Genomic DNA, 16,297 nt, shown 5'->3' with positions numbered 1-16,297 from the left:
AACAAGAATCTCAAATTCTCCAAGTTTTGTAAATGTGTACTTTTGCCCTCGGGGAAAAAGTAGTTTCAGTGGTCAGCTTACTAGGGTTTTTCCCCCTAGATTTTAGCCTGATAAATCCTATTGTGCCTCTCTTTGAGGTTTTTAAGATATTTTTACTCTTTTTTCAAGCATAAAATATATATTTTTTTAAGTAGACATATCAGTCTGGATACCTAACTCCATTATTGGGGTATCATTTCCCTATGCCTTTATTTTGTAGTATATATCTTAGAACACATGAATCAGAATCACCTAGAGATGTTTATTAAAATTTCAGATTCTGATAGCCAACCTCAAGCTTACTGAAACAAAATCTTTAGGATGGGGTTGTAGTATATGAATTTTTGTGAGGTTCTGTAAGTGATCCTAATGCATACAGAAGTTTGCTTTTATTTGTACTTTTAGTCCTATATCTAGTATTTTTTTATTGTACGAGCCTGATATTTAAATTTATTGTTTTCTGTACTTGTCCTAGTATCATATGTTGAACAATACAATATTTTCATATCTATTTCATATGCCAACTTATATTTATAGTAGGTGTGTGTGTGTGTGTTTATGTAGATCTGTTTCTGGCCATTGTATTTTGGTTTATTGAGCTGCCTATTCATTGAGCAATACCATACTGGTTGTTTTTTGTTTTTTTTTTGGTGGTACGCAGGCCTCTCGCTGCTGTGGCCTCTCCCATTGTGGAGCATAGGCTCCGGACGCGCAGGCTTAGCAGCCATGGCTCACGGGCCCATCCGCTCCGTGGCACGTGGGATCTTCCTGGACTGGGGCAGGAACCCCTGCCCCCCGCATCAGCAGGCGGACTCTCAACCACTGCGCCACCAGAGAAGCGCCCATACTGTTTTAATTATTGTATCTTCATGATGTGTTTTACTACATGATAATAAAAATTTTTTCATACTTTTTATTATTTTCTCCCCCACTAAAAAGTATACAACATTAACTATAGTTGTGCCTGTTTTCTTGCTTCAACAGTGTTCAGTGACTTTGTAGAATTAAATAAGTTTTTCCACAGTTTTTGAAAGTTTTTTTTTTGGACTTATCTCCTACTGTACTTTTTCCATATGTACTTATGAAGTCCTTTAGACTGAGGTACTTAATGTTTGTTTTGCTGACTCTTTCTTCACAAAAAATTTGTATTTTAATTTTATTGCTTAGCATGGCCATTTTTTCCTCTAGATATATTTCTGCCCATTTTTAGAAATTGAAGTGGAGTTATTTATGTTCTCTACAGAGCCATTATGAATACTCCCAAGTTCAAGGGAACTCTCTTAAGTTTGATAACAATTACTGATTATAAAACTTGTTTTCACTTGGGAAATCCCACTGAATCACAGCCTGTAAAAGCTGGATGCTACCTGAAGATATCATATTGTCCATCTCTATAATTTTACCAAAGAGAAAACTGAGCGCTAGGGTATAGGAATGACTTATCCATAGTCATCTAATGAATCAATTCCTGAGGTAAAATCAGGATGTATTTCTTGTAGCTTAGAGCTCTTTCTCTTACCATTGTCTGCTATATCATTATTCCATTGTATTTAAGTATTATTTTCATTTGTTTGGTGGGCCTAGTTTGTTTGTTTGTTTTTTGCTAGATTGGAAGTTCCTTAAAGGCAGCACGCATTTTTTGGTATAACTCATAGCCCTAATATTGTGCTTGGTGCTTATTAAGCACCTAATCAGTATTAATAGATGTTGGTAAAAAACAAATTGTTCCATTAAACAGATGTCAACTTGGGGTTGTTTCCTTGTGGGCATCATGGTTATAACTGTATGGAAAATGGCATCTAGTGGTTGGTTTCTGTATTACAGTTGCCTTTTTTTCTTGAACTTAGTACTGGAGCCATTATCGTAACCTAGGTGGAATAAACAGAATATAAATTAAATTTTCAAGTTGAATTCAAGCAGATTTTTCTGTAGATATCAACGGGCTACAGGAGAGAATGGGAAAGGAATTTTCTACATCTCCAAGCAAAGATGTGAAGAAGCCAGAAGTTGTCTTGGTCATAAGGGAGGATTGATCTTGCCATAGGCTGCTATCTGTGCCATAGGTGGAATCTGAATGTTGAACGTTCTGAGGAGAGCATCTGAGCTTTAGAGTTCCTATCAGCCATGTGGCTGAGAGGGTCTTAGTGCTCTGGCCGGGCATCAGGCCTGAGCCTCCAAGGTGGGAGGGCCGAGTCCAGGACATTAGACCACCAGAGACCTCCAGGCCCCACATAATATCAATCATCAAGAGCTCTCCCAGAGATCCTCATCTCAATGCTAAGACCCAGCTCTACTCAACGACCAGCAAGCTACAGTGCTGGACACCCCATGCAAAACAACTAGCAAGACAGGAAAACAACCCCACCCATTAGCAGAGAGGCTGCCTAAAATCATACTAAGTTCACAGACACTCCAAACACACTACTGGCTGTGGTCCTGACCACCAGAAAGACAAGACCAGCCTCATCCACCAGAACACTGGCACTAGTCCCCTCCACCAGGAAGCCTACATAACCCACTGAACCAACCTTAGCCACTGGGGACAGACACCAAAAACAACGGGAACTATGAACCTGCATCCTGCAAAAAGGAGACCCCAAACACAGTAAGTTAAGCAAAATGAGAAGAAAGAGAAATACTCAGCAGATGAAGGAGCAAGGTAAAAACCCACCAGACCAAACAAATGAAGAAGAAATAGGCAGTCTACCCGAAAAAGAATTCAGAGCAATGATAGTAAAGATGATCCGAAATCTTGGAAATAGTATGGAGAAAATACAAGAAACATTTCACAAGGACCTAGAAGAACTAAAGAGCAAACCAACAATGATGAACAGCACAATAAATGAAATTAAAAATTTTCTAGAAGGAATCAATAGCAGAATAACTGAGGCAGAAGAACAGATAAGTGACCTGGAATATAAATAGTTGAAATAACTACTGCAGAGCAGAATAAAGAAAAAAGAATGAAGAGAATTGAGGATGGTCTCAGGGACCTCTGGGACAACATTAAATGCACCAACACTTGAATTATAGGGGTCCCAGAAGAAGAAAGGGACTGAGAAAATATTGGAAGAGATTATAGTTGCAAACTTCCCTAACATGGGAAAGGAAATAGTCAAGCCCAGGAAGTGCAGAGAGTCCCATACAGGATAAATCCAAGGAGAAACATGCCAAGACACATACTAATCAAACTATCAAAAATTAAATACAAAGAAAAAATATTCAAAGCAGCAAGGGAAAAACAACAAATTAACATACAAGTAATCACCATAAGATTAACATCTGAACTTTCATCAGAAACTGTACAAGCCAGAAGGGAGTGGCAGAACATATTTAAAGTGATGAAGGAGAAAAACCTACAACCAAGATTACTCTACCCAGCAAGGATCTCATTCAGATTTGATGGAGAAATTAAAACCTTTACAGACAAGCAAAAGCTGAGAGAGTTCAGCACCACCAAACCAGCTTTACAACAACTGCTAAAGGAACTTCTCTAGGCAGGAAACACAAGAGAAGGAAAAGGCCTACAAAAACAAACCCAAAATAATTAAGAAAATGGTAATAGGAACCTACATATCGATAATTACCTTAAATGTGAATGGATTAAATGCTCCAACCAAAAGACATAGACTGGCTGAATAGATACAAAAACAAGACCCATATATATGCTGTCTACAAGAGACCCACTTCAGACCTAGGGACATATACAGACTGAAAGAGAGGGGATGGAAAAAGATATTCCATGCAAATGGAAATCAAAAGAAAGCTGGAGTAGCAATTCTCATATGAGACAAAATAAACTTTAAAATAAAGACTATTACAAGAGACAAAGGACACTACGTAATGATCAAGGGATCAATCCAAGAAGAAGATATAACAGTTGTAAATATTTATGCACCCAATATAGGAGCACCTCAATACATAAGGCAAATGCTAACAGCCATAAAAGGGGAAATTGACAGTAACACAATAATAGTAGGGGACTTTAACACCCCACTTTCACCAGTGGACAGATCAATCAAAATGAAAATAAATAAGGAAACACAAGCTTTAAATGATACCTTAAAAAAGATGGACTTAATTGATATTTATAGGACATTCCATCCAAAAATAACAGAATACACTTTTTTCTCAAGTGCTCATGGAACATTCTCCAGGATAGAGCATATCTTGGGTCACAAATCGAGCTTCGGTAAATTTAGAGAAAATTGAAATCTTATCAAGTATCTTTTCCGACCACAACACTATGAGACTATATATCAATTACAGGAAATAAACTATAAAAAATACAAACACATGGAGGCTAAACAATATGCTACTAAATAACCAAGAGATCACTGAAGAAATCAAAGAGGAAATAAAAAAATACCTAGAAACAAATGACAATGTAAACATGACGGCTCAAAACCTATGGGATGCAGCAAAAGCAGTTCTAAGAGGGAAGTTTATAGAAATACAATCCTACCTCAAGAAGCAAGAAAAATCTCAAATAAGCATACTAACCTTACACGTAAAGCATTTAGAGACAGAAGAACAAAAAACCCCCAAAGTTAGCAGAAGGAAAGAAATCATAAAGATCAGATCAGAAATAAATGAAAAGGAAATGAAGGAAACAATAGCAAAGGTAAATGAAACTAAAAGCTGGTTCTTTGAGAAGATAAACAAAATGGATAAATCGTTAGCCAGGCTCATCAAGGAAAAAAGGGAGAAGACTCAAATCAATAGAATTAGAAATGAAAAAGGATAATTAACAACTGACACTGCAGAAATGCAAAGGATCATGAGAGATTACTACAAGCAATATATGCCAATAAAATGGACATCCTGAAAGAAATGGACAAATTCTTAGAAAAGCACAACCTTTTGGGACCGAACCAGGAAGAAATAGAAAATATAAACCGACCAATCACAAGCACTGAAATTGAGACTGATTAAAAATCTCCCAGCAGACCAAAACCCAGGACCAGATGGCTTCACAGGCGAATTATGTCAAACATTTAGAGAAGAGCTAACACCTATCCTTCTCAAACTCTTTCAAAATATAGCAGAGGGAGGAACACTGCCAAACTCACTCTATGAGGCCACCATCACCCTGATACCAAAACCAGAGTTGTCACAGAAAAAGAAAACTACAGGCCACTAACACTGATGAACATAGATGTAAAAATCCTCAACAAAATACTAGCAAACAGAATCCAGAAGCACATTAAAAGTGTCATCCATCATGACAAAGTGGGGTTTATCCCAGGAATGCAAGGATTCTTCAATATACAGCAATCAATCAATGTGATACACCATATTAACAAACTGAAGAAGGAAAACCATATGATCATCTCAATAGATGCAGAAAAACCTTTTGACAAAATTAAACACCCATTTATGATAAAAACTCTCCAGAAAGTAGGCATAGAGAGAACTTACCTCAACATAATAAAGGCCATATATGACAAACCCACAGCTAACATCATTCTCAATGGTGAAAAACTGAAACCATTTCCACTAAGATCAGGAACAAGACATGGTTGCCCACTCTCACCGCTATTATTCAACATAGTTTTGAAAGTTTTAACCACAGCAATCTGAGCAGAAAAAGAAATAAAAGGAATCCAAACAGGAAAGAAGAAGTAAAACTGTCACTGTTTGCAGATGACATGATACTATACATAGAGAATCCTGAAGATGCTACTAGAAAATTACTAGAGCTGATCAATGAATTTGGTAAAGTGGCAGAATACAAAATTAATGCACAGAAATCTCTTGCATTCCTGTACACTAATGATGAAAAATCTGAAAGAGAAACTAAGGAAACACTCCCATTTACCATTGCAAAAAAAAGAATAAAATACCTAGGAATAATCCTATCTAAATAGACAAAAGACTTTTATGCAGAAAACTATAAGACACTGATAAAAGAAATTAAAGATGATACAAACAGATGGAGAGATATACCATGTTCTTGGATTGGAAGATTCAACATTGTGAAAATGAATATACTACCCAAAGCAATCTACAGATTCAGTGCACTCCCTATCAAACTACCAATGGCATTTTTCACAGAACTAGAACAAAAAATTTCACAATTTATATGGAAATACAGAACACCCTGAATAGCCAAAGCAATCTTGAGAAAGAAAAACAGGACTGGAGGAATCAGACTCCCTGACTTCAGGCTATACTACAAGGCTACAGTAATCAAGACAGTATGGTACTGGCACAAAAACAGAAATATAGATCAATGGAACAGGATAGAAAGCCCAGAGATAAATCTACGCACATATGGTCACCTTAGTTTTGATAAAGGAGGCAAGATAATAAAACGGAGAAAAGATAGCCTCTTCAATAAGTGGTGCTAGGAAAACTGGACAGCTACATGTAAAAGAATGAGATTAGAACACTCCCTAACACCATACACAAAAATAAACTCAAAATGGATTAAAGACCTAAATGTAAGGCCAGAAACTATCAATCTCTTAGAGGAAAACATAGGCAGAACACTCTATGACATAAATCACAGCAAGATCCTTTTTGACCCACCTCCTAGAGTAATGGAAATAAAAACAAAAATGAACAAATGGGACCTAATGAAACTTAAAAGCTTTTGCCCAGCGAAGGAAACCATAAACAAGACGAAAAGACAACCCTCAGAATAGGAGAAAATGTTTGCAAACGAAACAACTGTCAAAGGATTAATCTCCAAATATACAAGCAGCTCATGGAGCTTATTATCAAAAAAAAACCCAATTAAAAATGAGCAGAAGACCTAAATAGACATTTTTGCAAAGAAGGTATATAGATTGCCAACAAACAAATGAAAGGATGCCCAACATCACTATAATCATTACAGAAATGCAAATCAAAACTACAATGAGGTATCACCTCACACTGGTCATAATGGCCATCATCAAAAAATCTACAAACAATAAATGCTGGAGAGGGTGTGGAGAAAAGGGAATCCTCTTGCACTGTTGGTGGGAATGTAAATTGATACAGCCACTATGGAGAACAGTAAGGAGGTTCCTTAAAAATAGAACTTCCATACAACCCAGCAATCCCACTACTAGGCGTATACCCTGAGAAAACCATAATTCAAAAAGTGTCATGTACCACAATGTGCATTCCAGCTCTTTTTACAATAGCCAGGACATGGAAGCAACCTAAGTGCCCATCGACAGATGAATGGATAAAGAAGATGTGGCACATATATACCATGGAATATTTCTCAGCCATAAAAAGAAACAAAATTGAGTTATTTGTAGTGAGGTGGATGGACCTAGAGACTGTCATACAGAGTGAAGTAAGTCAGAAAGAGAAAAACAAATACCGTATGCTAACACATATATATGGAATCTAAAAAAAAAAAAAAAAGGTTCTGAAGAACCTAGGGGTAGGACAGGAATAAAGACGCAGACATAGAGAATGGACTTGAGGACACGGGGAGGGTGAAGTGTAAGCTAGGACAAAGTATGAGAGTGGCATGGACATATATACACTACCAAATGTAAAATAGCTGGTGGGAAACAGCCGCATGGCACAGGGAGATCAGCTCGGTGCTTTGTGTCCACTTAGAGGGGTGGGATAGGGAGGGTGGAAGGGAGATGCAAGAGGGAGGAGATATGGGGATACAGGTATATGTATAGCTGATTCACTTTGTTATAAAGCAGAAACTAACACACCTTTGTAAATCAATTATACTCCAATAAAGATGTTAAAAAAATAAAAAGTCTATTTAACTCTTAATGTAGTTGGTATATAGTACTAAAAGCAGAGTATATAACCTAATCACCTATGTATAATAAATAGTGGCTATATAACTGTTTCAATTAGAAATGTCAAGTTCACATCTGTTATTGGAACAGTCTTTTGCAATGTGCATGAGAAATTTCCCCCAACATCAAGCCCCTGTAGTTTGCTGTTATAATCAGGAAAAGGAGTTTCAGTATGAGGGTGACTTCGAGTTGCAGCTGAGTGGGTTAGGATTTCTAACCAGAAGGACAAGGTTAGTAGTTTGTTAAGGATTGGGGAAGGTACACTGGTAGTGATTGGAGTAAAGGAAAGCGCGGAATGATGGGACAGAGGCTATCGTACATTTTAATTCATAGTCTCCCATGGCTGAACATTGATAAACATTATTTGGTATTTACATCACATAAAAATTTCTCTTATTTGATGAGAAGCGTAACCCCTTATTGTACATAAATGCTGAGCTATCTACATATGTTAAACTAATTACTATTTGTTTTTCTAAGCAGTTCAGCTTCATGCCAGAGTAAAGGATAGTTCTGGATGGCAGACATCATCTATTGTCTTCTTGCCCTACAGATTCTTATTTTGGAGGAGTATATTTTTCTGGCTCTAGTACCTCAGTTCCTCATATGAGTGAATGAAGTTGTTACGAGTGGCTATTTAGGACACCTAGGCTGTGGGAACAACTTTTGTGGTAAAGCTTGGAGCTATTAGAGACTGAGCTACTAGTGATGAAATAGTGGAAGCAAAGAAAAGAAAGGTGGTAAAAGACAGTATGTATTTCATGCTCATGAATGCAGAAGAGCAAGGGACTTTAAGTGGCAGGCATCTTTGGCTAGTTGCCGAGGTCTTTGCTAATATAGATTGAAAGGTAATTTCTTATAAGTGATGTTAGGAGAGAAAATGAGTTCCTTAGAGCTGAAAATCATATTACAGGGAAGTTATATGGATTTCTTTTTCATTTATAAAAAGACATTTTTTGGGCTTCCCTGGTGGCGCAGTGGTTGAGAGTACGCCTGCCGATGCAGGGGACACGGGTTCGTGCCCCGGTCCGGGAGGATCCCACATGCCGCGGAGCGGCTGGGCTCGTGAGCCATGGCCGCTGGGCCTGCGTGTCCGGAGCCTGTGCTCCGCAATGGGAGATTAAAATTATAAGTATTTGCTCATTTTGAAAAGTTCAAACAGAAATGTATACAATAAAAGATGAAAGATTCCCCAGAGGTAACCATTGTTTGCAATTTTGTATATATCCTTTCAGATGTTTTTCTGGTAGTTGTTTTACAAGTTTGGATTATTGAATTCATTTGAGCTATAAGTCGGAGTCTGGTTTTCAGGTTCATATTTAATGATTTTCCTCCCTTTTTCTCTTCCTTATAGGCTTGCTATGGGTGTTCTCCAGGATCAAAGTGTGACTGTAGTGGTATAAAAGGAGAAAAGGTAAGATATGAGATGAGCCTTAAAAAACTTGGAAAACCATTAAAATCGTGATTTTAATATTTTTTTTAAAAAACAGGGCTTGTACCTCAGCATCTAATTAAATAAAATGAATTTTACTCTACTGCTTATTTTAGATTGCTTTAAGGATTAGACTATATCTCAGAGATCAGCAAACACTTTCTGTAAAAATCCATATGGTAAATAATTTAGCCTTTGTGAGGCACATAAGGTCTCTGTCACATAATTTTCTCCTTTTTTAAAAGTAGCCCTTTAATAGTGTAAAAACATTATTGGCTCTTGTACTGTACAAAACAGGGATCTGACTGAATTTGGCCTGAGAGCTGTAGTCTGCCAACCTCTGATGAATCTTGTTGCAGTCAATGACTTAATAAGGCAAAAGAATGCAAAATTCTTAAGGAACCAAACATTTATCAGGCTACTAATCTGTGCTAGTTACCATACAATTTCATGTATTTTTATCTAATCCATTTAAGTTAAGGATGGTCTATCTCTGTTTTCATCTCACTTTAACCACAACAGCATCCCTATTATATGGATATGATGATTACAAAGTAAGTATTGGTGATGATTAAGTAGCATAAACCTAGCCACTATGAATCAGTGACTGACATTGAAAACAGAAGATTAAAAAGGGATAGTGAATTGTGGCCAAAAAGGAATTGTACTAGGAGGAAGGTGATCATACCCTAGTCTTCACTCTTTGGGGCTCAGTGAATATTTTTGAATGAATTATTGAATATTACTAATGATATATGAAAAAGTTTGGGATAATATCTCAAGAGCATATTCCATTTAGGCATATAGAAGGTACACTAGCATACTAAAGGTGTTTAGAAGTCCTGGAGTAAAGAAACCTATTTGTTTGTTTTGCAGTGCTGTATTTCCAAGCTCTATTTAACCATTTAACCCACTTTCCTTCCTTCTAACGGAACACCTATTAATAATAATTGAAGAGTGTTATACAGAACCCTTATTTGAATAACATTAGCTTGAGGGGAATAGTTTTATAGTAAAGCTACTTTCTGTAGCAGTAAAAACACCAAGAGGGATTCATTTCTGATATTAGCGGAATGACTTTTATCAGATTAACTCTCCTTAAGATAAGAAGTAAACACTCTGGACAAAATATAACAACTATTTAATAGTACAGGAGAGTGGCCAAAGTAGGACGAAAGTAGAGAGGAGTCTTTTAAAGAAGGGAAGTACAGTGGGCAAGTTTGCACTTATGTGCCTTTTCTCCTGGGTGGGCACTTCAGTCTGCAGGGCAAAGGATGGCAAGAACCCAGACAGAAAAACAAAGTCTCAGTGGCTTGAGAATTCCAGGACAGAATTGAGGATGCCAGAATGGCTGGAAAATGATGGGAGATATGCTGGAATGGAGGGAGTCACAGAATGGAGAGACCAAAAATCTGCTTGTAAATGCAGCCCAAATACTTGGTTGGACCCTGGACTTTATATGTATAGGGGAGGATTCATGCAACCCAGCAAGAAGGAACAGCTGGAAGCCTGCAATAAGTGAACATAGACTTAACTGCTGTCCATTGAAAGGAAAACAGAGTTTTAAGTGTTCAGCTGAGTTAGCTATTTCCTAAAACAAAAGTTCAATACTTTTTAGACAATATAAAACAATCCAGTATGTGTACATATTAACTACAATGTCCACTATGCAATTAAAACTTACTAGACATGTGAAGTAACAAGTAAAAGCGACTCATGGTCAAGAAAAAGACCAATCAATGAAAACTAACTCTGAAATAACACAGATGTTAGAATTCTTAGACAAAGATTTAAAGCAGATAGGATAAATATATTTGTTGATTTAAAGGGAACTCTGCGAATAATGAGTGAACAGATAGAGAATCGCAACAGAGCACTGGAAATTGTGAAATAAAAAGGAGGGAAATCTAGATTTGAAAAGCAAAATATAAGAAAGAACAGTTTACCAGGTGGGCTTTTAACAGCAGAATGAAGAACACTGAAGAAAGATGGACAAATAACTTGAGAAATACACATTACCTAAAACTAAGTAACTAAATGAAGCAAAATGTGACTAGCCCTATATCTACTAAGGAAATTGAATTATCAAACTCTTCCCCCACACACATAAAAATTCCAGTCCAGAAGTTTTCACTGATGAATTATGTTAAACATTTATGTAAGAGACAATATCAATCTTGCATAAACTTAGAAAATGGAAGTGTAAGGCCAACTGGCCCGAGGCAGGGGAACGCAATCAGACTCACAGGTTGCATCAGACCGAAACTTTCTGGACCACCCAGTTCCAGGAACTGACCTGGGGACTTTCCACCCGGCCCAGCCTTCTCGCCTTTCGAGGGGTGGGACTAACGGTCCCAAGACTGATGCGACCGGCCGGCACCACATATTGCCACGATACCCGGAAAGACCACCAAATAAGGAATAACCTGCGCCCTTCCGGATTCGCCACACCCCTTTCCCTTCTTCCTCTATAAATGCTGCCCAAACCCTCGACCGGGCGCGACTTCTCTGGCCCCTTTCTCTCGGACCAGTGAACCTCGCCCGGGAGCGTTCCCAAATAAAGCTTGTTTAAGCTCTCCTCCGTTTCTTGGTGCCGTTCCTTACAGGAAGCATTCGGGCTGATGTCCAACTAATTTTATGAAACAAATATGCCCTAATACCCAAGCCAGACAAAGGTAAAATTTTAAAAATCATTGAACTATAGCTCATTAACATAGATGCAGAAATGAAGAACAGAATTTTAGCAAATCAGATCCAATGGCATATAAAGTGGTTAATGTGTTCTTACCAAGTGGGGTTTATGCAAGGAATGCATGGTTGGTTTAACATTTGAAAACCAAAATTATAATTCACCATATTAAAAGGCTAAATACAAATTTTTTTTTTTTTTTTTTGCGGTACGCGGGCCTCTCACTGTCGTGGCCTCTCCCGTTGCAGAGCACAGGCTCCGGACGCGCAGGCTCAGCGGCCATGGCTCACGGGCCTAGCCGTTCCGTGGCACGTGGGATCTTCCCGGACTGGGGCACGAACCCGCGTCCCCTGCATTGGCAGGCGGACTCTCAACCACTGCACCACCAGGGAAGCCCCCTAAATACAAATTTTAAACATAAATAAGCCTACCATGTAACTATCTCAGCAGATGCAAAGAAAGCATTTACGAAAATACATCATGGATTTTTTTTTTAAGGCAAGGCTTTACTGAGGCCCCTGCTGCAGCAGGGGTAGGGGTGCATCCAGGGGTCGGGCCAGAGGGGTGGCTTAGGTGTTTTGCCCACCCCTCTGGTGGTGGTGTGTGCAGGGGGCATGCTCAGTACCCTGCTTTTGCTCCTGACACCCTGTTTTTGCTCCAGGCTCTTCAAAAGTGGCAGTTGGGTTTTTTGATCTTTTGTATCTTTTTGGGTCCAGAATTTGCCCCAACTGCACATGCGTGCAGTTATTTTTAGTCCCATATAGTTTCTTTGTATGTTGTTTTTCCAGGAGAGCTGTGTCCAGGTGCAAGCATTGCAACACTGTAGCAAAGGGTCCCAGGTCCCAGCCTGTTTCTTTTTTTCTTTTTCTTTTTTAACATCTGTGTGATATTCAAGTGGAGATGTTTAAGATAGTTGGCCCTGTGAGCCCAGTTTTTAGGGAAAAATGTGTTGATGTTTGAGATTTCCCAGGGAAAGGGTGAGAAAGGGTCAAAAAGGGCCTCCGAAGTAATACCAATATTTAAAGGACAGGCAGGGGGAGAAGAATATTTTTCCATAAAGAAAAATAAGACTGATTTTTTATTCAAATATGGGCAGGCAGCATAAACCAGGTTTTTTTTAAAGTTTGACCTTCAGAAATAGATGTTCTACACCATTTTCTATGTTAGTGAGTGTTGGAAAATTACAGTAAAATCTAGGTAGCTGTAAGGATTAAATAATTGCCTGACAACCAGTAGCAAAGGGTAGGCACATAACAAATGTCAGCCTTCCCTACCATCTGTATTAGGAATTAGGTAGAGGACCCTCCTGGCACCCTCTCCTCATGGAAGCCTTCTATAGTTTCTACTGCAGGAAACTTTCTACCTTTCAAAGGCTGGGGATTGCTATTGCAATTCTTTTTGCTACTTTCCAGTAATTGCCCTTCTATCTTCTGTGGTATAATATTGCTCTGTCAGCTAGATAGGACTACAACATCATTTGACTATAGTGTGAGATTTCAGGACAAGTATCTGGTATAGGTATATGATTTTTAATAATCCCAACACAGTTAAGCTTTTTAGCACTCTCTACTTTCAGTTTCTAGTGTATTCCTCTCATATCTATAGCCTGGGTAGCAGTTTTGCTTCTGAGAAAATATAGCTCTCTTCAAGCATTATTCTCACGTTTTGGCAGAGATATGCTCTAAATACTAGCGGAGATCCCAAAACGTAGCTGTGTTTTCCACTTATGGAAATATACTCGAACTAGATTGTTTTTTTCCTTCTAGCTTACTTTCTGACTGGTACTTGTGGTCAGATTTCTACTACCCGCTCTACCAATATGGGCTATGCAATGATTTGAGCCAATCCAGCTCTAAAATTTTTGAATCTTTTATTTTTCTTCTCTTGTTCTATTTCCTTCAAAATAATGGCATTGAGATTGACGGATACTAAATTATCATAATTCTATGAGCAATTAAAACAATAAAGAGATATATTTATAGAAAATGCTGTAATATGTCAATAATAATTATTGTTAAAGCTACAGGAATGTTTAGGCCTACCTTTAACTGGCTAACATTTGCTTCATTTGCTTTGAAGTAATAAGTGAAAAATGATCAGAAGTAGCCTTTTCAAAGGGCTTATATTTATTGTAGGATGCTTCAACATAAGAAGTTATTCAATACAAGATCATCTAAGCTATCTAGGCTAAACTTAGTATTTACCCCCTGTTGCCACACACACACAGACACACACAGATACACACACATACTGGGGTTATGAATGAAAGTCTATTGTACCTTAACCTCCAAGGGTAAGTGCTTCTAATGGCCCATTAGTCAGTTGCCTTGTAGATATGGATGCTTTCTCTTTCTCAGGTGCTGCCTAGGCTGTCACTGTGGATAGGATCTGGGGAGAAGAGGGTTCCCAGAACAAGGTCCAGAGCCTCTGGCCGGAGACTCCACCTTCAAGCCTTAGGAGAGTAGAGGAACTGCTTGCAGCACTGCAGTTGGAAGCACATGCCACGGAGCTGTGAGCCCTTAGGGTTCTTAAACTTAATAGTGGTGAATTTGCTTTCTGTGACTGGATCCCCTAGAGATGTTAGGGTTCACACTCTTAATATAAATTGACTGTATGCAAGTTAACTAACCCTAATGTGTCTATCTAATGGTATATTAGTATACATGGTCACCCTGCAACACCCACCTATCTGGTTGTATAGATATGCACATCAGGCAGCCTTTCCTGATAGATGGTGATAAGATGTAGACCTAGTAGACCCTCACTAGTAGGTAGACAGCCCTCCTGTGCTGGTGTTGATAAGTGCTGTGGTCAGAACTGGGACTTGAGTCACAATTGCTGGTGGTTTTTTCTTTTCCTCTACAACAAACATTTATTCCTTTTTGTATTGATTTTACAGTCAGAGAAAAATATAAAAATTTTGATGTTATAGAGCCTTTTTCTAGCTAACTCATCGCTAATCAGCAAGTGAATTTCCATTCTGAATAATCCTGCAACTCTGTACTCCACAGCAAACCTGAAATCTTCTCTGATGTTTTCCTTTTGCACTTCTTCATCCCTGCACCATACTTATTTCATGTAACCCCTTCATTCCTGTTTTCCTGAATTTATTGCCATCTTCCCTGTTAGATTCTTGATGTCAGTATATATAAACTTCATTTCTGATAAGCTTTTTACTTTTACGAGAAAGCAAGAGATTACATTACCAAATATGATATAAATTCAGAGTGATTTGTATTTTTCCACTCCTATCTTACAGGTTTCTCCATGTCAGTGGACACTGAACTTAGCATAATTAAATTAATTTAGTCTTCTCTAGATAGTCATTTGATGTTTTTGAATCTCAACCATGTTTGTGCTTGAAAATTCACAAATGACTTTATCTTTCATTCTTGTTCAATTGCAGGGGGAGAGAGGATTTCCAGGTTTGGAAGGCCATCCAGGTTTGCCTGGATTTCCAGGTCCAGAAGGGCCGCCAGGGCCTCGGGGACAAAAGGTATGTGCCAAATTACCAACCAGTAATACCAAAGGAATTAAGCCATCTTAATGTGGGACAGGTGTCAAATCAATTAAAAAGTTACTGAATTATAGCCAGAAACTAATATTTAAATAAAACAATAGAATGGCCAAGAATCTATACTTCATTGTTGTTGTTTTTTTAAAAAAGCTGAATATTACTGCTGTATTCAAATGCTTTTGGAAGCTGTTAATTGTGTGTGGTCATTGGGATCCTTAACAAAAATTAAGTCCTGTCAGGAGCTCAGCTGAGCTGGAGAGAGCTTAACTGCCAGGTGTCAGAGAACTGATTAAGACAACAAGACAAAATGAAAGTAACAGTCAAGGCTTTAGTCACTTACCGTGGCAGTGTGTATAAGCAAAACATAAACCAGAGAAAGGGTGGACTCCCCCACTCTTCCATTATTCCTCATGGAACAGTGCCAGTGAGGGTGAAATGGATAAGCACACACACAGGGAATTGTTTCACTGCTCAGGGAGCTTGGAGCAAAAAACTGCTGTTTTTTAGTATACCTGACAGCGGGATGAAAGAAGGGAGGGGGGAAGGGCTAGGAGTGGAGAACTACTGAGTCAGAGTACAGAAAAAATGTCCTCAAGGTTCCCCCTCTCTGAATGAAGACGTCTTCACCAAGGTTCCATGTAAAGAGGCCTTTTAGTGCAGATATGCATAAGAGCATGACCAGCCAGGGGGATTGACTCCTTTACTACAGTTCCTTTCAGAGACTGACATGCATTGGCCGTGCACTAATTCTGGTGTGGGATGGGCAGCTTTTCTCTATGAGGCTTACCATATGATTGGGCCTGAAAAATCACACATAGGTCTTTAGCCAGGAGCCAGACTCCTCAATTCCATTT

At 38.4% G+C, this 16,297-nt stretch overlaps 1 protein-coding gene across 1 annotated transcript in view; it reads left to right on the top strand.

The window, feature by feature from the left end:
- COL4A5 (collagen type IV alpha 5 chain) overlaps positions 1 to 16,297 on the top strand; it is a 226,061-nt gene that overhangs the window by 93,780 nt on the left and 115,984 nt on the right. Inside the window, exons 2-3 of the mRNA XM_022556743.2 lie at positions 9,160 to 9,219; positions 15,333 to 15,422. Coding sequence (XP_022412451.1) covers positions 9,160 to 9,219; positions 15,333 to 15,422 — 150 coding nt within the window. The remainder of the gene's footprint in view (positions 1 to 9,159; positions 9,220 to 15,332; positions 15,423 to 16,297) is intronic.

The sequence above is a fragment of the Delphinapterus leucas genome, chromosome X (genome assembly GCF_059928025.1).
Source record: "Delphinapterus leucas isolate spDelLeu-1000000601 "Yukka" chromosome X, BTC_Dleu_Yukka2, whole genome shotgun sequence".
Lineage (NCBI taxonomy): Eukaryota > Metazoa > Chordata > Mammalia > Artiodactyla > Monodontidae > Delphinapterus > Delphinapterus leucas.
This window is presented reverse-complemented; position numbering and strand designations above follow the sequence as displayed.